The sequence below is a fragment of the Dreissena polymorpha genome, chromosome 1 (genome assembly GCF_020536995.1).
Source record: "Dreissena polymorpha isolate Duluth1 chromosome 1, UMN_Dpol_1.0, whole genome shotgun sequence".
NCBI classification, from domain to species: domain Eukaryota; kingdom Metazoa; phylum Mollusca; class Bivalvia; order Myida; family Dreissenidae; genus Dreissena; species Dreissena polymorpha.
The window spans coordinates 34833873-34854808 of NC_068355.1; the positions used below are offsets into that span (position 1 = coordinate 34833873).

General features: G+C 36.6%; 2 protein-coding genes across 4 annotated transcripts in view; both read left to right on the forward strand.

Annotated features, from left to right (window-relative positions):
- The window catches only part of LOC127876698 (uncharacterized), a 238369-nt gene that overhangs the window by 44812 nt on the left and 172621 nt on the right, over window positions 1–20936 (forward strand). Inside the window, exons 8-10 of one of the 3 annotated variants that reach the window (XM_052422111.1) lie at window positions 2428–2587; window positions 3476–5288; window positions 7103–7582. The gene's annotated coding sequence lies outside the window, so the exon portion shown is untranslated. Of the gene's footprint in view, window positions 1–2427; window positions 2588–3475; window positions 5289–7102; window positions 7583–20936 lie in introns of those variants that run through there. The other 2 variants (XM_052422116.1, XM_052422124.1) reach the window with 2 other exon arrangements.
- Window positions 7768–17102, forward strand: LOC127876776 (uncharacterized). Its single transcript, XM_052422254.1, has 4 exons — window positions 7768–8274; window positions 8819–8886; window positions 12305–12516; window positions 13803–17102. The coding sequence occupies exons 1-4, from the start codon at window positions 8146–8148 to the stop codon at window positions 13811–13813; spliced, it is 420 nt and encodes a 139-aa protein (XP_052278214.1). The 5' UTR covers window positions 7768–8145; the 3' UTR covers window positions 13814–17102.

The window sequence follows — 20936 nt, forward strand, 5'->3', positions numbered from 1 at the left end:
AATATCACATACATATAAAAAATTTAACCAGAATAGGCTATTATTACTAGTATAATGGCCCCTGGTAGCAAGACAGAATATCATATACTTAATTCACCATAGACTTTCATCTGTTTTTGCATTTCTGTCTAATCCATAGGCAAAACGTGTGTGATCAAGTACTCATATACTTACAGTATTGTGTCTTATGACTTGTTGTATTGTCTATTGCAAGTTGTTTAGTCTCGCGTAATAAGTTGTGCACATTTAAATATGTACAGTCTCATATTTTAAGTTGTTCAGTGTCATGTTAAAAGTTGTATTGTTTTACAGTTAAAGTTGCCGAGTATCAAATTAAAAATTATGTAGTCTTTCATTTTAAGTTGTTACCGTAGGTTTCCACGTATAGCGCGCACCCGTGTATAGCGCGCAGGCTGTTTTTTAAATGCAAAAATGGAGAAAAAAATATTTAAAGACAATAAAACCACCTAATCGGACTGAAAATGGCCGCCATTTTACTATTGCACAATATCCAATAATCAGGGGCATTGGAAAGCTTAATTAAGCATTCAAAATAGGAAGCGTCATTATGATTAGGAGCATGGGTTGCATAGCACTATACTTTTTTTTACAATTTTGTAATTTTCTAGCAAAAGATTAACAGTCCACGTGCATTTCGTGAAAACGTGAGAAAATAAGAATAGTGTACATTGTGTGATTTTTCCTCGGGGAAAGCATGGGCATTACCGGTAAATTTGAATGTGGCATGGGAGACGGGGATACAGTTGTTGAGGTACACCACTGTTCAACATTCAATATTTATACACACAAAATGCATTTGCATATATCTTCACGTTCTCAAGTGTCAATTAGTGTCTCAAATGTCAATTAGCGTCTTAACAAGTCGTGGCACATATTACTCAATAACATCTGCCAATTACAAAGTGAAAAATGACCCCCTTTCACACCTACCGTACATGTAAAAAAGACCTCGTTCGCACCTACCCTTGCCTGCTCTCCGGAATGTCGACAACAATCCCCATCGGAATTCATCAATTAAGAAGTGTAAACACAAACAAAGAAATGTCTGCAAGTTTATTCAAACATATTTATTTTTTACCAAAACTTCTTCTACCGCATTCATATCTACCAGTTGTTTCGACAATGGCCCCTCAGTCTGTATGATTATAGGGTGGTAGTTTTCTGGAAAAAAACATGGCGGCTATTTTGATTATTTACGATTACACAACATATTTTTTACCAATCTAGCAGCCAGGATGGCGTTGTATCAATGTATAGCGCGCACCAGCTTTTTAATTTGAATTTTGGAGGTAAAACACTGCGCGCTATACGTGGAAACCTACGGTAGGCTTATTTGGGCAGACACTTTGTGCACAATTTATAAAGCCCTGTTTTCTCGGTATGAGGCTCAAAGTAAATCCCCCTACAGTCTGTTACAGAGTTGTACAAGATGATACCAGGTGAGCCTTGTAATGGGAAAAGGGTGCTTAATGCATGTTATGTACCACAGATTAGCCTGTGCAGTGCGCACTCTGAATTATCAGGGATAATGCTTTCCATTTTTGAGGAAATTTTCGCTTTAAAGAAATTATTTCTAAACAAAAATCATGTCTTGGTGGAAAGTGTCGTCTCAAGTTAGCCTGTGTGGACTTCACAGGCTAATGTGGTACTATACATATTCATTAAGCCCAGTTGTCCTGAATATGGCTCAAGTTTAGTCTGCTTCCAGTCTGTTGGTTTTTGTAAATTCTGATTAGAACAAATATGGTATAAAAACCACTATGATTAAAAACTGGTAATTAAAACATTGGTGTACATATAAATGCAAATTTAACATACATATTGAGCAATTCTAATAGTAGCTCAAAATTTCCCAATTTAACATAGTTTGCCATTTTTAAAGAGTTGGTTACTCATTTTTTCACAAAATTAAAAATTTTGAGTCGTATTTTGTTCACAAAATATCATATCAAACACAGTTAATGTTTTAAATAACTTGGACAAAATATTGTTTTGTTATTGGTAACTGTGAAAATATAGATTTATCAAAGTACAGGCAAACTAGTATTGTAATATGATGGTAATTAAGGGCAAATGGCCTGAAACATAATTTTTACTCCAAGGTGTATGTGTGAAAAAAACTTTTCCATCTTTATAAAGTACACGTAATAGGCACTTCCTTATATGCAAGTGGACTAATAAAATGAGCACTGAAACTGAACATTTCAACAAAAACGCATGTCAAAGAATATATTTTGATTGGATTTGTGCAATGAAGTTCCATGCAATTAAAAAGACATATAATTCTCAAATTAAAAGATAGAATTTTCCCGATGTTTGATAATATTACGCTAATTTTCCTCATTGGTGTGGTACAGATACTTTTTTGGCAAGTTCAAAAGACTATCGGCTTTCTCAATGTTACAGCAACTGCTAAGCTCAGAAGACCAAGGAGTAGTGAAAGGCTCAGCCAAATCAAAGTCCAGCGATGTGAGGGTGAGACAGCCTTCCCATGTCCTCGTATTGCAACATGAAGGACATTTTAGCTGAAACTAACAAGGGAGAGAACTGTAGATCTGCACCAGCAGTGAGTTGTTGCCCTTAAGTTGTTTAATGTTTTATTTATTTGTATTATGTCTTACAACTTACATGTTGATTGACTTTAAGACTGTTTTCTAATGTGAATTTAAACAGATTTTAACCATCAAAGATCAGTAAAGGCAAGGTAAAATAATATGTGTGTGTGTTTTTTTGCAACGTTGGTGAGACATTAATATTATTATTAAATATTAATATTGTTGCCTCCCATTTATTGAAACATATAATAACAAAACATATCTTATGACATTTTAAAAGTAATGTGATTAATAGAATAAGTACAATTAAAAATATTAAATTTTTAACCAAATGGTTTTCCTTCTTTGTGTTTTGCAGCAAAAAAATTGGCTAATAGATAAATAAGCTGTGATGTGGAAAAATGGGGCCTAATGCATGTGCTTAAATTGTTGTCACAGATTAGCCTGTGCAGTTTGCACAGGCTAATCACGGACAACACTTTCCTCTTAAAGGTATTTTTCATTAAACAAATAATCCTCTTTATGAAAATCCAGTCTAGTCAGAAAGTACCCTCCCTTATTAGCTTATGTGAATTTCACATGCTAATCTGGGACGACACTTTCTAACATTAGTGATCCGCATATTGGTTTATGAAAATACATTTCTGGAAATGGAGTCAAGATAATAGATATAAATGTACAGATAAGTATAGCATTAGCCAACACTTTTCTTGTTTTAACACAAAATGACTTAATTGTATTTATGTTCATGCTATTAAGGACAAGGAACCAATAAAATGCCGGATTAGAAATTCATGTTGTTGAAAACCTTCACAGCCAGTCAAGAGGCATAGTTTGTTATAGATTATAATATAATTGTTACAAGTTCCTATCACCCACTGTGTTGTTGTTGTTTTCAGCAGAGCACCAGCATTGATATCGAGTTGGCCCAGCAACCGCACGAGTCCCGCCTGCAGGAGCCCCAGTCCAGAACAACCCTTCCCCTCCCCTGACTTCTAACTCCTTCCCCTTGACCTCCTGACTGAAAAACTCAGCATCGTTGAACAACTCCGTTTTGCAGGAAATTCTGAGCATGATTCTGGTCAAACGTCGAGTTGTCCACACATAAGCCTGGGTAGTTTTGTTAAGCTAGAGTTCCGCGTGGGCCTGAGAGGGACGAGTTTTACAGACACGAAAAGTTATAGCAGTAGTTATGGTAACGCTAACAGTCAGTTGTTGCTGTTGGACATCACAACAAATATCCTGAAGAACAAAAAGTTCAATAACTTGTTCCAATCTTTATGGGACAAACAGAAATTGAACGGGAGAAAATCAAGGAACAATAAAAGCGTAAGCTTTCCTAGTGGGATGCTTCTGCTGTTGATAGTTTAGACGACAGTAGGGTTACGGACTGCCCCAGATTGTCCATTCAGCGGCCAAAATATCATAATAGAACGGACTTTTGGCAATATTACCGACAAAGAAAGGCAGTAATGACTTGGTTGTGAATACCCAGAGCACGATACATCCATGCTGACACAAAAAGGCAGTAATGACTTAGTGGTGAAAACCTAGAGCACGCTACATCCTTGCTGACAAAGAAATGCAGTAATGACTTGGTTGTGAATACCCAGAGCATGCTACATCCATGCTGACACAGAAAGGCAGTAATGACTATGCTGTGAACACCCAGAGCATGCTACATCCATGCTGACACAGAAAGGCAGTAATGACTATGCTGTGAACACCCAGAGCATGCTACATCCATGCGGAAACAGAAAGGCAGTCACGACTATGCTGTGAACACCCAGAGCACAATATATCCATGCTGACACAGAAAGGCAGTAATGACTATGCAGTGAACACCCAGAGCAAGATATATCCATGCTGACACAGAAAAGCAGTAATGACTATGCTGTGAACACCCAGAGCACAATACATCATTTGCTGACACAGAAAGGCAGTAATGACTTGGCTCTGAACACAGAGCACAATACATCCATGCTGACACAGAAAGGCAGTAATGACTTGGCTGTGAACACAGAGCAACATACATCCGTGCTGACACAGAAAGGCAGTAATGACTTGGCTGTGAACACAGAGCTTAATATATCCATGCTGACACAGAAAGGCAGTAATGACTTGACTGTGAACACAGAGCACAATACATCCATGCTGACACAGAAAGGCAATTATGACTTGGTTGTGAACACAGAGCACAATACATCCTTGTTGACACAGAAAAGCAGTAATGACTTTGCTGTGAACTCAGAGTACGATACATCCATGCTGACACAGAAAGGCAGTAATGACTTGGATGTAAACACCCAGAGCACAATACATCCATACTGACACAGAAAGACAGTAAAGACTTGGTTGTAAACACCCAGAGCACAATACATCCATGATGACACAGAAAGGCAGTAAAGACCTTGTTGTAAACACTAAGAAATCCATACATACATGGGGTGTGCCACAGCCGCAAATAACGCCAACTATTGTGAACAAGGTGCTTAAAGTGAACATGTCTGGGTTTGGTATGAGGACTTAGCACTCCAAGCCCAGAAGGCCTCGCATTGAATTGATGCAAGAGAAGGCTTTGAAAAATATTAGCAGTTTTGTTGTGTGGTCCAGTACGCCCTTCGACTCTCAACCTGAAGAAAGCAGAACTCAAACTCGGCTCTTAGCAATATCAGCAAGGCCAGCATGTCATCTCCGCTTCTTGAGCTTCAGGTGAGACCTTACAGTGTTAATTTTGTTGTTGAAATTAGGGCTGAAATTCAGCCCCATTGTTATCTCAAAAAGTCTATATCCATGATTACTGGCTTAAGTTCTCAATTCATAGTTTCCCGCAAGAAAAAGAATGTTTTGATAGGTTGCAACATTGAGTTAATCAGAACTCAAATTCAGCCTTTGGCAATATCAGCGAAGCCAGCATATCAGCTCAGCTTCTTGAGCTTCAGGTGAGATCATACAGTGTTATTCATTTTGTCGAAATTGGGGCCAAACTTGAGTCCCATTCCTAATCTTAAACAGTTTATTTTTTCCATAATTACTGGCTAAAGTTTTCAATTCAAGGTTTGACCCCAAACAATGTTTTAATGGGTTACAAATTGAGTTTGTTTCCTTATGCAGCTCTATAAGTTGAACCTTAGTGCAATTTATCTTGATAGCACTTATTCTCAATTTTTAAATTATGTTTAGCAAAAACTACAACAATTTTCCCAATTTAATTCAAAACACTATGATTTTTTACGAATTGTCCCAATCCAAAAATGGTTACAATAAACTCTGCATAGAGCTAGCCCCTAGTTATAGCACATTATAAAGTTTTTTATCAGAATAACTGGCTTAATTATACCCGCACAAACGAAGTTTAGGGGGGTATATAGGTAGTATAGGAGTGAACTAGTCTGTCGGTCTGTCTGTCGATCCGTATTTAGTGTCCGTTCTCTAATTCAAGTAGTTTTCATCCGATCTTTACCACATGATGTATAGGCCAAGTTTAAACATGGGCTTTGTCGGGTTAAAAACTCGGTCACGGTGTCACTTAGTGCATTTTAAACATTCAGCATGTTGTCCGCTCTCTAATTCAAGTAGTTTTCATCCAATCCTCACCAAACGTGGTCACAAGTTTTTTCTAAATGATCTCTAGGACAAGTTTAAACATGGGCCATTCCAAGCCTAAAACTAGGTCACCGGGTCACTTTGTGCATTTTTAACATTCAGCAAGGTGTCCGCTCTCTAATTCAAGTAGTTTACATCCGATCTTCACCAAACTTGTTCAGAAGTTTTATGGAGATGATCTTAAGGCCAAGTCAGAACATGGGCCTTTCTGTGTGAAAAACTAGGTCAAGAGGTCACTATTGCGTTTTAAGAATAGAGCATGGTGTCCGCTGTTTTTTTGTGAAGACGACATGCAAAATATTATGTGTCAATGCGGCATGTGGGGGTATTCGTCACATTTGTGACAAAGCTTTAGTTTGCTTATTTCACTAAGTTTAATTACTATTTTGAACTCACATCTATTGTTTCTTATTAAATGCCAAACAGTTGTATTGTCTCACATTGAAAGTTGTTAAGTCTCAGGTATAAGTCATAAACTGTCACATTTAAAGGTGTGCAGACTCACACTTAAATATGTAGATTGTAACATTTAAAGTTGTGTTGTCACACATTTTTAATTGCTGAGAATCTCATTTAAAATTATGTAGTCTAAAATTTAAAGTTCTTTAGTCACACAATTAAAGGTGTACAGTCTCACATTCTAAACTGCTCAAGTAATGCCTGTTTTTGATTTACAAAAAATAGATATAACACCTCGCTACAAACCCAAAAATTCCAATTTCAAGTTGGTGCACGTAAAACATTGATACTACGTTATTCTGAATTCTAATTGGTGAAAAATTAATTGCAATATTTTAAATATCAATTATAGGCACGATGTTTGGCATTTAAAAAACAGGTCTGTAAGGTAAGGTGTTTCAAGGCTTATTCATGTGTCACTAAACAATCCGGTTTTAGTTTACTTTCCATTTCCTTTTCAGTGAACTTTACTAGCAAACATGACAAACGTCATTGAAATGAAAGTCGATGACAACCCCCTTCTTGCACAAATACTACAACTTGCTGAAGAAAATCAGCATGAAGACGTCTTGCGTAAGACTACCAAGCCTCCTATCAATATATCCTCCCATGTTGGCTACATCAACAATTCCAACAGCAGAGCCTTGGTGAGTTTGACTTCCGTCTCAGCATCCATGTCGCTTAGCAACAATTGAATGATGGGCGTCGACAAATTAGGCCGGACAAGTCGCTCAAACTGAAACGATCTGATCCAACAGGTAGAGCAAGCGTTGCGTGACACGTCCGTTAATGTGACTGACCTCGATATGTTGTTCTCGAATAATGTGAACCTTAGGACTGGAGGGCAGTATGCGATTGACGCCATTCAACAAAAGTTGTTGTCGGAATTCTCGGGTTTGGGGTGGCGCCTTCGGCGTCGGGACTCACTCCATCTCTGTCTATGGCCCAGTCCCAGCAGCAAGAGCAATAAGTAGTATCTTAGCGGTGTTCTGGGATATGGGGCTTCATGTATGTGCTTAAAGTGTCATCCCAGACTAGCCTGTGCAGATTGCACATAAATTAAGTCCTATTAAAGTGTCATCCCAGATTAGCCTGTGCACACTGCACATACATTAAGTCCTATTAAAGTGTCATCTCATATTAGCCCGTGCAGACTGCACATACATTAAGTCCTATTAAAGTGTCATCTCAGATTAGCCTGTGCAGACTGCACATACATTAAGTCCTATTAAAGTGTCATCTCATATTAGCCCGTGCAGACTGCACATACATTAAGTCCTATTAAAGTGTCATCCCAGATTAGCCTGTGCAGACTGCACATACATTTAGTCCTATTAAAATGTCATCCCAGATTAGCCTGTGCAGACTGCACATACATTAAGCCCTATTTTCCCAGAATGAGGCTCATATAGTTCACTTAACCTCAGTATTGTATGTGCCTGAAAAGTTCCTAGCATCAAATGGGAATTATGTGCTTTTAAATTGATCACACATAGTAAATAAAATGCAGCCTGTTCCTACAGGAATCCATGCAATCATAGATCGGTACCTAGCTGAACAACAGGGAGGAGCCACACTGAACCTGGGGCTCCATACTTTCTTGGCCAGGGGTCAAGATAACCTCGTCAATAAGGTAGGTTGGTAATGTAATTAATCATTTATAATGTGCAGTGTTTCACTCCAAATTTCAATTTAAACAGTTTGGGTATGTTTAATATTAATATAACTCTATCATGGCTGCTAACTTAAACAAATCATTTTTGTAAGTGTTAAATATTTATAATAGCCGCCATTTGTATTGCCTTGAAAGGGCTCAGTGGGGGGGCATACACATGTGTCCTTGTCTGTAATTCTCCCCGTCCTTCCTTTCATCCTTCCTTATGTCCGTCCCACCTTTTCAGTGTTGCACGTAACTTAATAAATATTGGTTCCAGAGGGGCACAAAATGTTTGTATCAAGTGTACAATATATAGAAGGTTATGTTTGTATCAAGTGTTTAGTTTATATCCCATTTGTATCAAGATCCTTCAAACATAATTTATTTCTTAAATATTTTTTTACTCAAACAACATTGATTGACTTCTATTATAACTGATGCCATTTTAGAATGCATTGAATTATTTGGTTTACAGGGACACATTCCTGGGATGCCCTAAGGTCTTTCTATCTGTTCACAGAGGTCTTCTACTCACAAGTTCAAGCCCAGTGAGCGATGTTCACATTATCAAACTCTGCATCTCAATAGGTAAGTCACCTTGCCATTGCAAAAGGGGCCACTATGGCAAAGCATTCAGGAGACCCAGTTGTAATAGCCTAAACCTTTTGATGCAATAAAGCTTTCACAAATACCCAATAGGTAAAACCCACTACAAACTGGGGTTTCTGCTCTTCAATTAATTGACCAGTTTATCTAATCTAAGTTTAAGGGTTCAGCCACAAACTACTGTATCTTATAAAGAAATGTTAAGAACATGCAAAAGTTTCAAGCTAAACCCTCAAATTTGCATTTTAAATTTAAGTTATATTAAAACTCAAAACCACAACAACAACAACAACAGCAAACAAGCAGGTACCAACATATCTGACTCTTTCACTCTTTACAAAATCAGGTTCCATATCAACTGTTAATATGGTTCTTAAACTAACATTTAATTACAAAGAGGGATCCGTGATGTTCAAACCTTTTAGTTTAGGGGGGTAAACAGGAGTGAACTTGTCGGTCTGTCTGTCTGTTTGTCTGTCTGTTTGTCTGTCGGTCGGTCAGTATTAAGTGTCCTCTCTCTCATACAAGTTGTTGTCATCCAATCTTCACCAAACTTGGTCAGAAGTTGTATCTAGATGATCTCTAGGCCAAGTTTGAACATGGGCCATGCGGGCGAAAAACAAGGTCACGGGGTAAATAAGTGCGTTTTAAACATTCAGTTTGGAGTCCGCTCTCTATTTCGATTACTTATCATCCGCTCTTCACCACACTTGGTCAGACGTTTTATATAGATGATCTCTAGGCCATGATCAAACATGGATCATGCCGGTCCAAACACTAGGTCATGGGGTCACATAATGCGTTTTAAACATTCAGTTTGGTCTCCGCTCTCCATTTTAAGCACTTATCATCCCCTCTTAAATAAACTTGGGCAGAAGTTTTATTTAGATGATCTCTAGGCCATATTCGAACATGGGCCATGCCGTGCAAAAAACTAGATCACGGGGTCATGGGTGCGTTTTACACATTCAGCATGGTGTTCCCTATTTCAAGTTATTTTCATCCGCTCTGGTGTTCCCTATTTCAAGTTATTTTCATCCGCTCTTCAGGTGGGGGTGTTCGTCACATCTGTGACAAAGCTCTAGTTTTTAGCTCACCTGAGCGATAGCTCGAGGTGAGCTATTGTGATCACTCAGCGTCCGGCGTCCGTCCGTCCGTCCGTCCGTCCGTCCGTATACAAATTTGTAAACATCTTCTTCTACTAAACCATTGAGCCAATTTCAACTAAATTTCATGTGGAGCATCCCTAGGTCATGGGACAAAAGAATTGTTAAAAAAAATTTGATCACATAACCAAGATGGCCGCCATGACCATATATGGTAAAAACCTTAAAAAATCTTCTTGTCAGAAACCGCTTATCAGATTTTCAAAAAATTTCACAGGGATGACCTTTGAGGGCTCCCCTAAAAAAGTTGTTCAAAGAAATTTGATTCGTCAAAAAACATGGCCGCAGGAGCTCGTTGAACTTTGCATGTTTATTCGTTTTTGCCTATTTTGTGAAAACTTTCAAAAATCTTCCACATTTTTTGTCCGATCCTTTCCAAATTTGCACAGTGTCTTTATATCAATGAGGACACAAACCCTACAAAAAATGAGCATTATTGGTCCATGAAGTACAGAATTACCTCCCCTTGAATTGAGAAAATGGTGTTTATGCAATAAAGTCCAAATTTTTCATCCAATTCTTTCCAAACTTGTAAGGATTTAGCATGGTTCAAACAAGGGAAACAACTACGGTTTATGCATGTTCTTTTTATTACAGATTTGCCTCCCTTTAATTCATTCAAAATCTCATTTTACAGCAGAGATTCCTAATCTGACCTGTAAATGAGCCCCATATTTACTGCTGGTGCTATGTTACCTTTTCCCATTTGATCATTCTTAAGTATTGGTCTTGTAATGCTGCTACTGCTACTGCTACTGCTACTACTACTACTACTACTACTACTACTACTACTACTACTACTACTACTACTACTACTACTTCTACTACTACTACCACTACTACTACTACTACTACTACTACTACTACTACTACTACTACTAGTACTACTACTACTAGTACTACTACCACCACCACCACCACCACCACGTCTACTATTACTACTTCTACTACTACTGCCACTACTACTACTACTTTTACCACTACTACTACTACTACTACTACTACTACCACTACTACTACTACTACTACTTCTTCTACTACTACTTCTACTACTACTACTACTTCTACTACTACTACTACTACTACTACTACTACTACAACTACTATTACTACTACTACTACTACTACTACTACTACTACTACTACTACTACTACTACTACTACTACTACACCACCACCACCACCACCACCATTCACAGTGACAAAAAACGTATTCACACAATGGCTGCTACTACAACTTATAGCCCATATAGGGGGGCATGCATGTTTTTACAAACAGCCCTTGTTTCTATGGGATTTTAACCACAACTGTTCATGTTTATCTCCGACACATATTTTTAGGTCACCTGTCATGAAGTGACACAGTTTATGTGATCGTGTGATGTCCGGCGTCCGTTGTGCGTGCCTGCGTGTGTCTGTGCGTCCGTCCGTCAACAATTTGTTTGTGTAGACAGTAGAGGTCACAGTTTGCATCCAATCTTGATGAAATTTGGTCAAAATGTTTATCTTGATGAAATCCGGTTTGGGATTGTATTTGGGTCATCTGGGGTCAAAAACAAGGTCACTAGGTCAAATAATAGAACAACCTTCTGTAGACAATAGAGGTCACAGTTTTCATCCAATCTTTATGAAATTTGGTCAGAATGTTTATCTTGATGAAATCTGGGTTGGGATTTTATTTGGGTCATCTGGGGTCAAAAACTAGGTCACTAGGTCAAATAATAGAAAAACCTTGTGTAGACATTAGAGATCACAGTTTTCATCCAACCTTTATGAAATTTGGTCAGAATTCTTGATGAAATCTGGGTGGGATTGTATTTGGGTCATCTGGGGTAAAAATCTAGGTCAAATAAATAGAAAAACCTTGTGTTGACAATAGAGGTCACAGTTTTCATCCAATATTTATGAACTGTGGTCAGAATGTTTATCTTGATGAAATCTGGATTGGGATTGTATTTGGGTCATCTAGAGTCAGGAACTAGGTCACTAGGTCAAATCATAGAAAAACATTGTGTAGACAATAGAGGTCATAGTTTTCATCTGATCTAAATGAGTCAGGTGAGCGATTCAGGGCCATCATGGCCCTCTTGTTTTTAAGTTAATATCTTTTTGAGAGAGTATTAATTGTGTTGCCATGGTTGGACCCGCATTTTTATACTTGATAATTTTTATGAAATGCTAGTTAATTCTTAAAAATAGTTGTCTTAATTGACACATGACATACTAAATTGCAGAAACCCGGATATCAAAGCGTTGAGCTTGTTCTTGAAGCATTTGCACCAGCAACAGTCATCATCTCGAGTTACTGGCATCTCTATGGTGTGGAACCCTCCGTCTACGAACATCATAACAGCACATGAACCAGTGGCACTCATCATCTCAAGATTCTGGTATATCCATGGTGCAGGACCCTCGGTCTGTAAAGATCATGCAGAGCAAACCTTAGGTGAGTGTTCAAGATGTGTGCATGTTTTTAGCATGCCCCAAAGTTCACAGATGTGTAGGACTGGTGCATGTAGATTTACCTGTGTCCGTCCAGACGTTCTTCCAGCTGTTGAATTTTTATGTCAAGTCTAAACTCAGAAGTATTGCTTCTAGTGTGATTAAAACAAAGATATTTGCCAAACTGTAAACTTGACTACTTGTGTATTTTGGGGTTTTTTCTTTTACATAAGTGGAATTTTGAGACAAAAGTAAAATGTTTGTGCATGGTGGCAAACCCTTTTTACTACTTCTCAAAAGATATTTGGGTCCAATGGCAAAATGTATCTTCATCAAATCCTAATCCAAATTGTTTGGTAATAAAATTGTCATACTTCAAAATAAATATGTATTATCAATTATTATTATGCCCCCCTTCGAAGAAGAGGGGGTATATTGCTTTGCACATGTCGGTCTGTCGGTCGGTCGGTCCACCAGGTGGTTTCCGGATGATAACTCAAGAACGCTTGGGCCTAGGATCATGAAACTTCATAGATACATTGATCATGACTTGCAGATGACCCCTATTGATTTTGAGATCACTAGGTCAAAGGTCAAGGTCACGGTGACCCGAAATAGTAAAATGGTTTCCGGATGATAACTCAAGAACGCTTAGGCCTAGGATCATGAAACTTCATAGTTACATTGATCATGACTGGCAGATGACCCCTATTGATTTTCAGGTCACTAGGTCAAAGGTCAAGGTCACAGTGACCCGAAATGGTAAAAAGGTTTCCGGATGTTAACTCAAGAGCGCTTATGCCTAGGATCATGAAACTTCGTAGGTAGATTGATGATAGCTGGCAGATGACCCCTATTGATTTTCAGGTCACTATATCAAAGGTCAAGGTCACAGTGACCCGAAATAGTAAAATGGTTTCCGGATGGTAACTCAAGAACGCTAATGGCTACGATCATGAAACTTCATAGGTACATTGATCATGACTCGCAGATGACCCCTATTGATTTTCAGGTCACTAGGTCAAAGGTCAAGGTGACAGTGACAAAAAACATATTTACAAAATGGCTGTCACTACAACTGAGAGCCCATATGGGGGGCATGCATGTTTTACAAACAGCCCTTGTTTTATAAATAGTCTCAGGACCATGATTTCCTCTATGGATTCAAATCAGATTAGTTGTAAAACCTTGAAATATCAAGCCATGTGCTTGTTCTTGTTTTTTTTCCATCGGTATCAAAAATAACATGAAATACTGGCATTTACAGTAACAAGTATTTCTTGTTTTCAGATGCCATTTGACGAAATCAAACCATCCAATCAGAAACAGAGCCTGTTGCAGCAGTTGTTACCATATTGACCCCTGTCAAACCTAAGAAGTCCATAGATAAATACGTTTTTAGATGTGCTTGTCTCTACGTACCTACTGGTTTGTTCAGCACTTACTCTTTGAATTTTATGACGAGTGAAAATGAATGACCTTGTTCAGTTTGAAATGGCAGAATGACACATCACAACAATTTAAGTGGAAAGCCCGAAAGTCATGTCAACAGCCACATTTTGTATGTGTAACAGCCAAGTTGTTTTCAAAGAAAATGAAAAGTTTACGTTTTATTTTTTATGTGACCAATGTTTCATTGGTATTATGATGCTGTCAGTCTCTTTATGTTGAAAGTTTTGGTTAAATATAGCATGTTAAGTTGTTTTTTTAAAGCACACATATTGCATTTATATCCAATGTCTTTGTCTGTATAATGAATTTTTCACTACATATTTTGATCCTTATAATGGTAAATGTATGGGAAAAACAATTTTATCATAGATATTCTAAGATTGTCAAGTCTGTTTAAATGATGCTGGTAACTTTGACAAAATTGAAAAAAAGGAGTACGTTCATGTTTTAAGATATGTTTCAGTTTTCTGTTTTTACCCATAATATAGATAAGCTTATTTAATCAATTGTTCACAAAGTTTTATAACTTTTACGCTTCAGCTTTTTCTGTCTATTTATCCTGCCGAAAACAATACTAGTCAATTTGCTCATTGGGGTCGGTATTCGATCATGAATCTTGTTTAGTAGCATACTATTTCATTGGAATAATAATACATTCTAGGAAAAAATATTTAATCTACCTAAAATTATTGATTCTGTAAATACCACTTTGTTGATTTAAATGGATATTGATTGTAAAATTAATATAGTATCACTTTTGCATGTTTGGGAAAGCTTTTAATGAAACTGAGAATTAAGAAAACAAAAAAATAAATAATAGTTTTATGAAAATTGGCATAAATTATTATTGTTAATTTATGTTGTTAGATCATAGACGTGTATGCTCACAATTGTTAAACTTTGTTTTTGGACACAATAGTTTATTATGCTTTATGTTTGTTTATGCACATGAAGATGACCAGAGTGTATCCTCTTTAATAAGTGAGTAACTTAATCAAGATTTATTGATCACTGTATATATTGTGTAGGTATATTTTGCCATTTATACATAAAACAACTGTAGAACAATTGTATTTTAAACGTAAATTATTCTTGTATTGTTGCCATTTGTATAAGATAAACTAAATGTTTACCTTAGTTTGTAAAAACCTTTGTAAAAAATCATTTCCTGTGTGAATGCTCATATATATATTAAACTGTTAAAAATAATTCACAGTACCAGAAAAAATAGTCAATTACACAGTAAGGGAAAGTGTTATCATATGCTTACAATTGTAAAAAATTGCAATTGTCTCTATTTGTAATAATAGAGAGCAATATTATTTGCTCAAACAATAAAAACAAAGATGTCTGCTTTGTAAATTAATAATTGTGTTTACATCTCAACATAACACGTAAATACATTAAAGTCTAAAAGGATTTTTTGGAATAAACACTTAAATAAATATATGTGCGTATATACGCTGATAATAAAATTTTACATTCCATTTAGTTTTGTAACAGTGCGTTTGACCTTTCACGTTGAACATCCCACACTTGCTGTCAGTGCAGTGCCTTCATTAGGGTCATTTTTATGCTCCCGGTAGGGTGGCATATAGCAGTTGAACTGTCCGCAGTATGTCAGTCTGTCCATTTGTTCGGAAAAAAAACTTTAACATTGGCCATGACTTTTTAAATATTGAAGATAGCAACTTGATATTCGGCATGCATGTGCATCTCATGGAGCTGCACATTTTGAGTGGTGAAAGGTGAAGGTCAAGGTCATCCTTCAAGGTCAAATGTCAAATATATGGTGTCTGTCCGTCCGTCTGTCCAATAACTTAAACATTGGCCATAACTTTTTCAATATTGTAGGTAGCAACTTGATATTTGGCATCCATGTGTATCTCATGGAGCTGAACATTTTGAGTGGTAAAAAGTGAAGGTCAAGGATATCCTTCAAGGTCAAAGGTCATTTTTTTTTAATTCAAAGCGGCGTTCCCATGATGCTGCACATTGTGAGTGGTGGAAGTTCAAGGTCATCGGTCAAGGTCAAGGTCATACTTCAAGGTCAAAGGTCAAAAAAATAATTCAAAGCGGCTTTCTAATGAAGCTGCACATTGTGAGTGGTGGAAGGTCAAGGTCATCCATCAAGGTCAAGGTCATCTTTCAAGGTCAAAGATGAAAAAAATATTAATTCAAAGCGGCGTTCTCATGAAGTTGCACAATTTGAGTGATGGATTTTCAAGGAAAAGTTCAACCTTTAATGTCAAAGGTAAAAAAAAAATCAAAGTGGCGCAATAGGGGGCATACTGTGTCTCTGACGAACACATATATTGTGTGTAAATATCCCACTGTTTAAGTTCAGAAAATGTTTTAAGACCAGATTTCCTTAAACTTGGGGTTGTTATTATTTTTCTTTTATTGAATGCATGAAACATTTGTGTTCTGTTGTTGAATAGCTAAACATAGCTTGATGTTTGTAAATTGTGTGACAAATGTTTATCAAATTGATACATAGAAAAAAAAACACAATCTTCGTTAACTTGTATGTGTTAATTCCCACACACAAATATAAGTATTTGGTAACAATATAACTATTGTGCTTTATTCGAAATACAGTATGAAATGCAATTTTAAAATCATGCTTTTATATGTTCATCTTCTCCAAATAAGCATTTTGAAAAAGCAAATATAATATCTCTATGGAAAGTATCCCTAGGCCCCATGCAATCGCTTGTGTACCTCATATTGATCAGGGTCTTTCTAAATTATTTCATGATTGTTTATCCCTGTCTGAATTGTGTAAATAGCTTCAACATCGTGAGATATCTGTTAAGAGGATTTCAATATTAAAGGTTAAAATGGTATCTTAGCTGTAACCGTACATCTGTTGCATTTATTTTAACATGTTTATATGTTCTGGCTCACTGAGTTTTATTTGTCTATTATCTTGCGTACTTTAATTGTGTTTTATAAGACAAACATCATTATACTGATTATGTTGTTTTTGTCCAACATTTCTATGTATACAAGTTGTATGTAAATAATTAAATATGTTTATGTTGATGATATGTATTTCCCGATCTAAGTTTGATGTTGAACTCTCAATAAACGACATGTTTTGCCAATTAAATCCCGAATTAAATCCCGAATGATTGTCTTGTCACTTATATATATAACTTTCCTCTATTGAACCTGGGGAGCTCATTTTGTTTTATTTTGACTGTCATTCCGTCTGTTAGTCCTCCAGCACACTTTTATCTCATGCGTAATTTACTATATCATTCATTGACAACAATACAAAGTATAAAATCTCCATAGGAATAATGAAACTCCGGAGGCGGTATCCGAAAAAACAGTACTTACACCCGCTTATCTCTTACCTAAGACAAGCGACTAATTGCCTATACGACACAGAGCAATTCCAACGACATACCATGAACCATTAACATAATTAATACTAAAACACGGTCTTGGAAATGTCTATATCAATCATGTGGGATTTCCATTGTTTTTAAGTTTGTTCATGTAACTACATGTAAAATATAACAGTAAACAAATGAGAAATGTATGGGAAAACACTGTCATGCCAAGATGTAAGCTTTCAGTATATAAATACCCTAATGCTGCTTAATTTATGCTTTTTATTGTACTATTGGTGAAATAACTCGCTTAATAATGGTTATTAAATGAATATGTTAAATCAGTAGGAACGTTCTTAAAACTATACTCATTCAATTCTATTAATATTTGATTTAATACTGTCTATAGTTAACTTGCTATACAGGTAAAAGTAAATAAGTTAACAACCTTGAAAATAAAGAGGGCAGCTACCACAACTTACAAATATCTTTTTTTTAAATCTTATTACAAGGATTATTACTGTTCAACAAATAGGTCTGTTTAGGCTGTATTATACATTTTCTAACACGGTTTTATGCTATTTGTATATGACCCGGAACCTACCCACAAATACATAACATCAATATAAACTGCCTTATTTATTTTCAAGTGTAAGCACACAAGCTAAAAATATTTTAATATTTTAATACATTTTAATAACCCACTTAAAATGAACATGGCCCGTGTTTCAGACTGTACCAATATGTATTTTTCATTGACAAAACACACATGCACAATCTTATAAACTCACGTAAAGCCGTCAGATATAACTTTGAGGAGACTTAAGATAGCAAAACATTGACACCAGTTGCAGAAAGATAAGCATAATATGTCGAACTGACTTCTTACAACACAACATCTGTATAAATTGACTGGCAGTTTGTATAGGACCATATGATCACTTCCGGGTGAAATAATGGGCTTAATAATGTTCAATATAGGCTAATCGTACTTCATGTATAGCGATTTTGTATTTAAAGGGACTTTTACAACTTTGTGGTATAGGTTGAAACATATTTACAAGTACACTGTAAATCAGATAGCGAAATAACACAATTGACACATGATCATAATGAACAAACATATGCGTGTATGAGAAATAATTATAATAAATTGATAAAACAAGAAAAAGTAACACGGCAAAGCATTTTGATTATTTGAAGAACTTCTGTTTCTTTATGTTATGAATACAATGTTTTATTTTTTGTAAAAGTTCGGATGAACAAGCTCTTACAGTGACAGTCTGTTTTAATCTAAAGGTAAGGGGTTCAAGCCCAGGTAGGAATAACGATTATGTCGGTGTTTTTGTTAAATTAAAATTTGTCTTTTAGCTCCACTGGCAAAAGCTCCGAGGGGCTTATGTCATGGTCCTGTGTCCGTCATGCGTGCGTCCGTGCGTTCACTTTTCCTTTAAACATCTACTCCTAAACTATTGGTCCAATTCTGATAAAATTTCTCAGGAATGTTCCTGGGGTGAACCTCTTTCAAATTTGTTCAAATTATGCCCCTGAGGTTAAATTTGACCCTGGCGCGGGGGTCACAAAATTGAAAATTTGCTTATATAAGGCCTATTTTGTGAAAATTTTCAAATCTTTCGTCCATAACCATTGGGCTTAGGGCTCTCAAATTTGGTATGTAAAGACATCTAATAGTCCCTACCAAATTTGTTCAAATTATGCCCATGGGATCAAATTTGACCCTGCCCCGGGGGTCTCAATATTAAACATATGCTTATATTGGGTCTATTTTGTGAAAACTTAACAAATCTTATCGTCCATAACCATTGGGCCTAGGGCTATCAAATTTGGTTCAATGTTCATCCCTAGCAATACCTTAATCTTGAATATTAAAAGATACACATTTAAAAATGAGTGATCCTGAAAAAGAAATTTGAAACCACATTAATCAACAAAATATTAAGGTAAATAAAATAATATTAGATGCCGGTATATGAACAAAATATTTGAATAACATACACGTATACAGATGGGCCGCTACTTAGCTGAGGGTAGTTGCAATGAAAGCTACTGTGTCAACAAATCAATTAAATTGAGCATGGCTCTGGGAAAACCGGGCTTAATGCATGGTGCGATAAGTGTCGTCACAGGACTGCACAGGCTTAACGCATTGTGTGTTTAGTGTCGTCCCAGGACTGCACAGGCTTAATGCATTGTGTGTTTAGTGTCGTCCCAGGACTGCACAGGCTTAATGCATGGTGCGATAGGTGTCATCACAGGACTGCACAGGCTTAATGCATGGTGTGATAAGTGTCGTCCCAGGACTGCACAGGCTTAATGCATGGTGCGATAAGTGTCGTCCCAGGACTGCACAGGCTTTATGCATGGTGCGATAAGTGTCGTCACAGGACTGCACAGGCTTAATGCATGGTGCGATAAGTGTCGTCCCAGGACTGCACAGGCTTAATGCATAGTGTGATAAGTGTTGTCCCAGGACTGCACAGGCTTAATGCATTGTGTGTTTAGTGTCGTCCCAGGACTGCACAGGCTTATCAGGAAAGATGCTTTCTGCACAGATTGGATTTGTGTTTAAATAAAAAAAATCATCAAAGCGGAAAGTTTCATCCCTGTTATGACAAGGATAATTTGGGCCAACACTTCATGCACTTGCATGTAGCCCAATAATCCCATTTATGTGAATTTTTTAAGGAAGTCTCTTATCAAAATCCTGTCTTGGGGAAAGTGTCGTCCCTCGTTAACCTGTGCGGAATGCGTAGGCTAGTCCGGGACGACGCTATACACACACATTATTACGCCTTTACTGACAGAGCAAGGCTAGTTTTTATACCTTAACGGTTGATTACATTTTAATGTTTCTGCTATTTACAAATCAAGCTAGTAACATTCATTTAGAATATAGTATGTTTGGCTTTGTTGTAATATCTCATTATGTCCGTAAACCCAAATAATGCCCACAGTGACATTTTAATTGAGCATTTCAAGGAATCGAAACACACGTACATTTTTTTGTCTGAACAATTATTTTGTTATGAGTGATAACAGTAGATATTATCAAATGCTAAACCTTGCCCCTATTCAGTATTTTTACATAATAAAAACAATTCTAGCCCTGTGCTATATAATGCTTATATTCAACCATTTATTTTTCTCTAGGTTATAGCTTGGTGTGCTATTTTAAATTAATTGATCAATCAGATATTTATCAATCTACTTTTTCTTTTAATTAGGTAAATAAGTCAACTTTCCTGTATCAATTTGTAAAGAACGCCCACTATCTTCATTCGGTAAAATATTTGCGATAACTTACTTTAATAATGAATTGCATAAATCATAATTCCCAACAAGTGTTTGGTTCTAAAAAAAAATTATGAGGAAAACTTTACTGCTGTCACTTGCTTTCTTAATGAATTGCAAAACTCAACATCTCCAAGTGTTTTGTATCTATTGCTTTTTGTCCCCTACCGGTGAAACTGGAGGGGACTTATGGTTTGCGCTCCATCTGTCAGTCTGTCTGTCAGTCTATCTGTCAGTCCGTCACACTTTTCTGAATCCTGCGATAACTTTATAAGTTCTTCATATTTTGTCATGAAACTTGCAACATGGATAGATG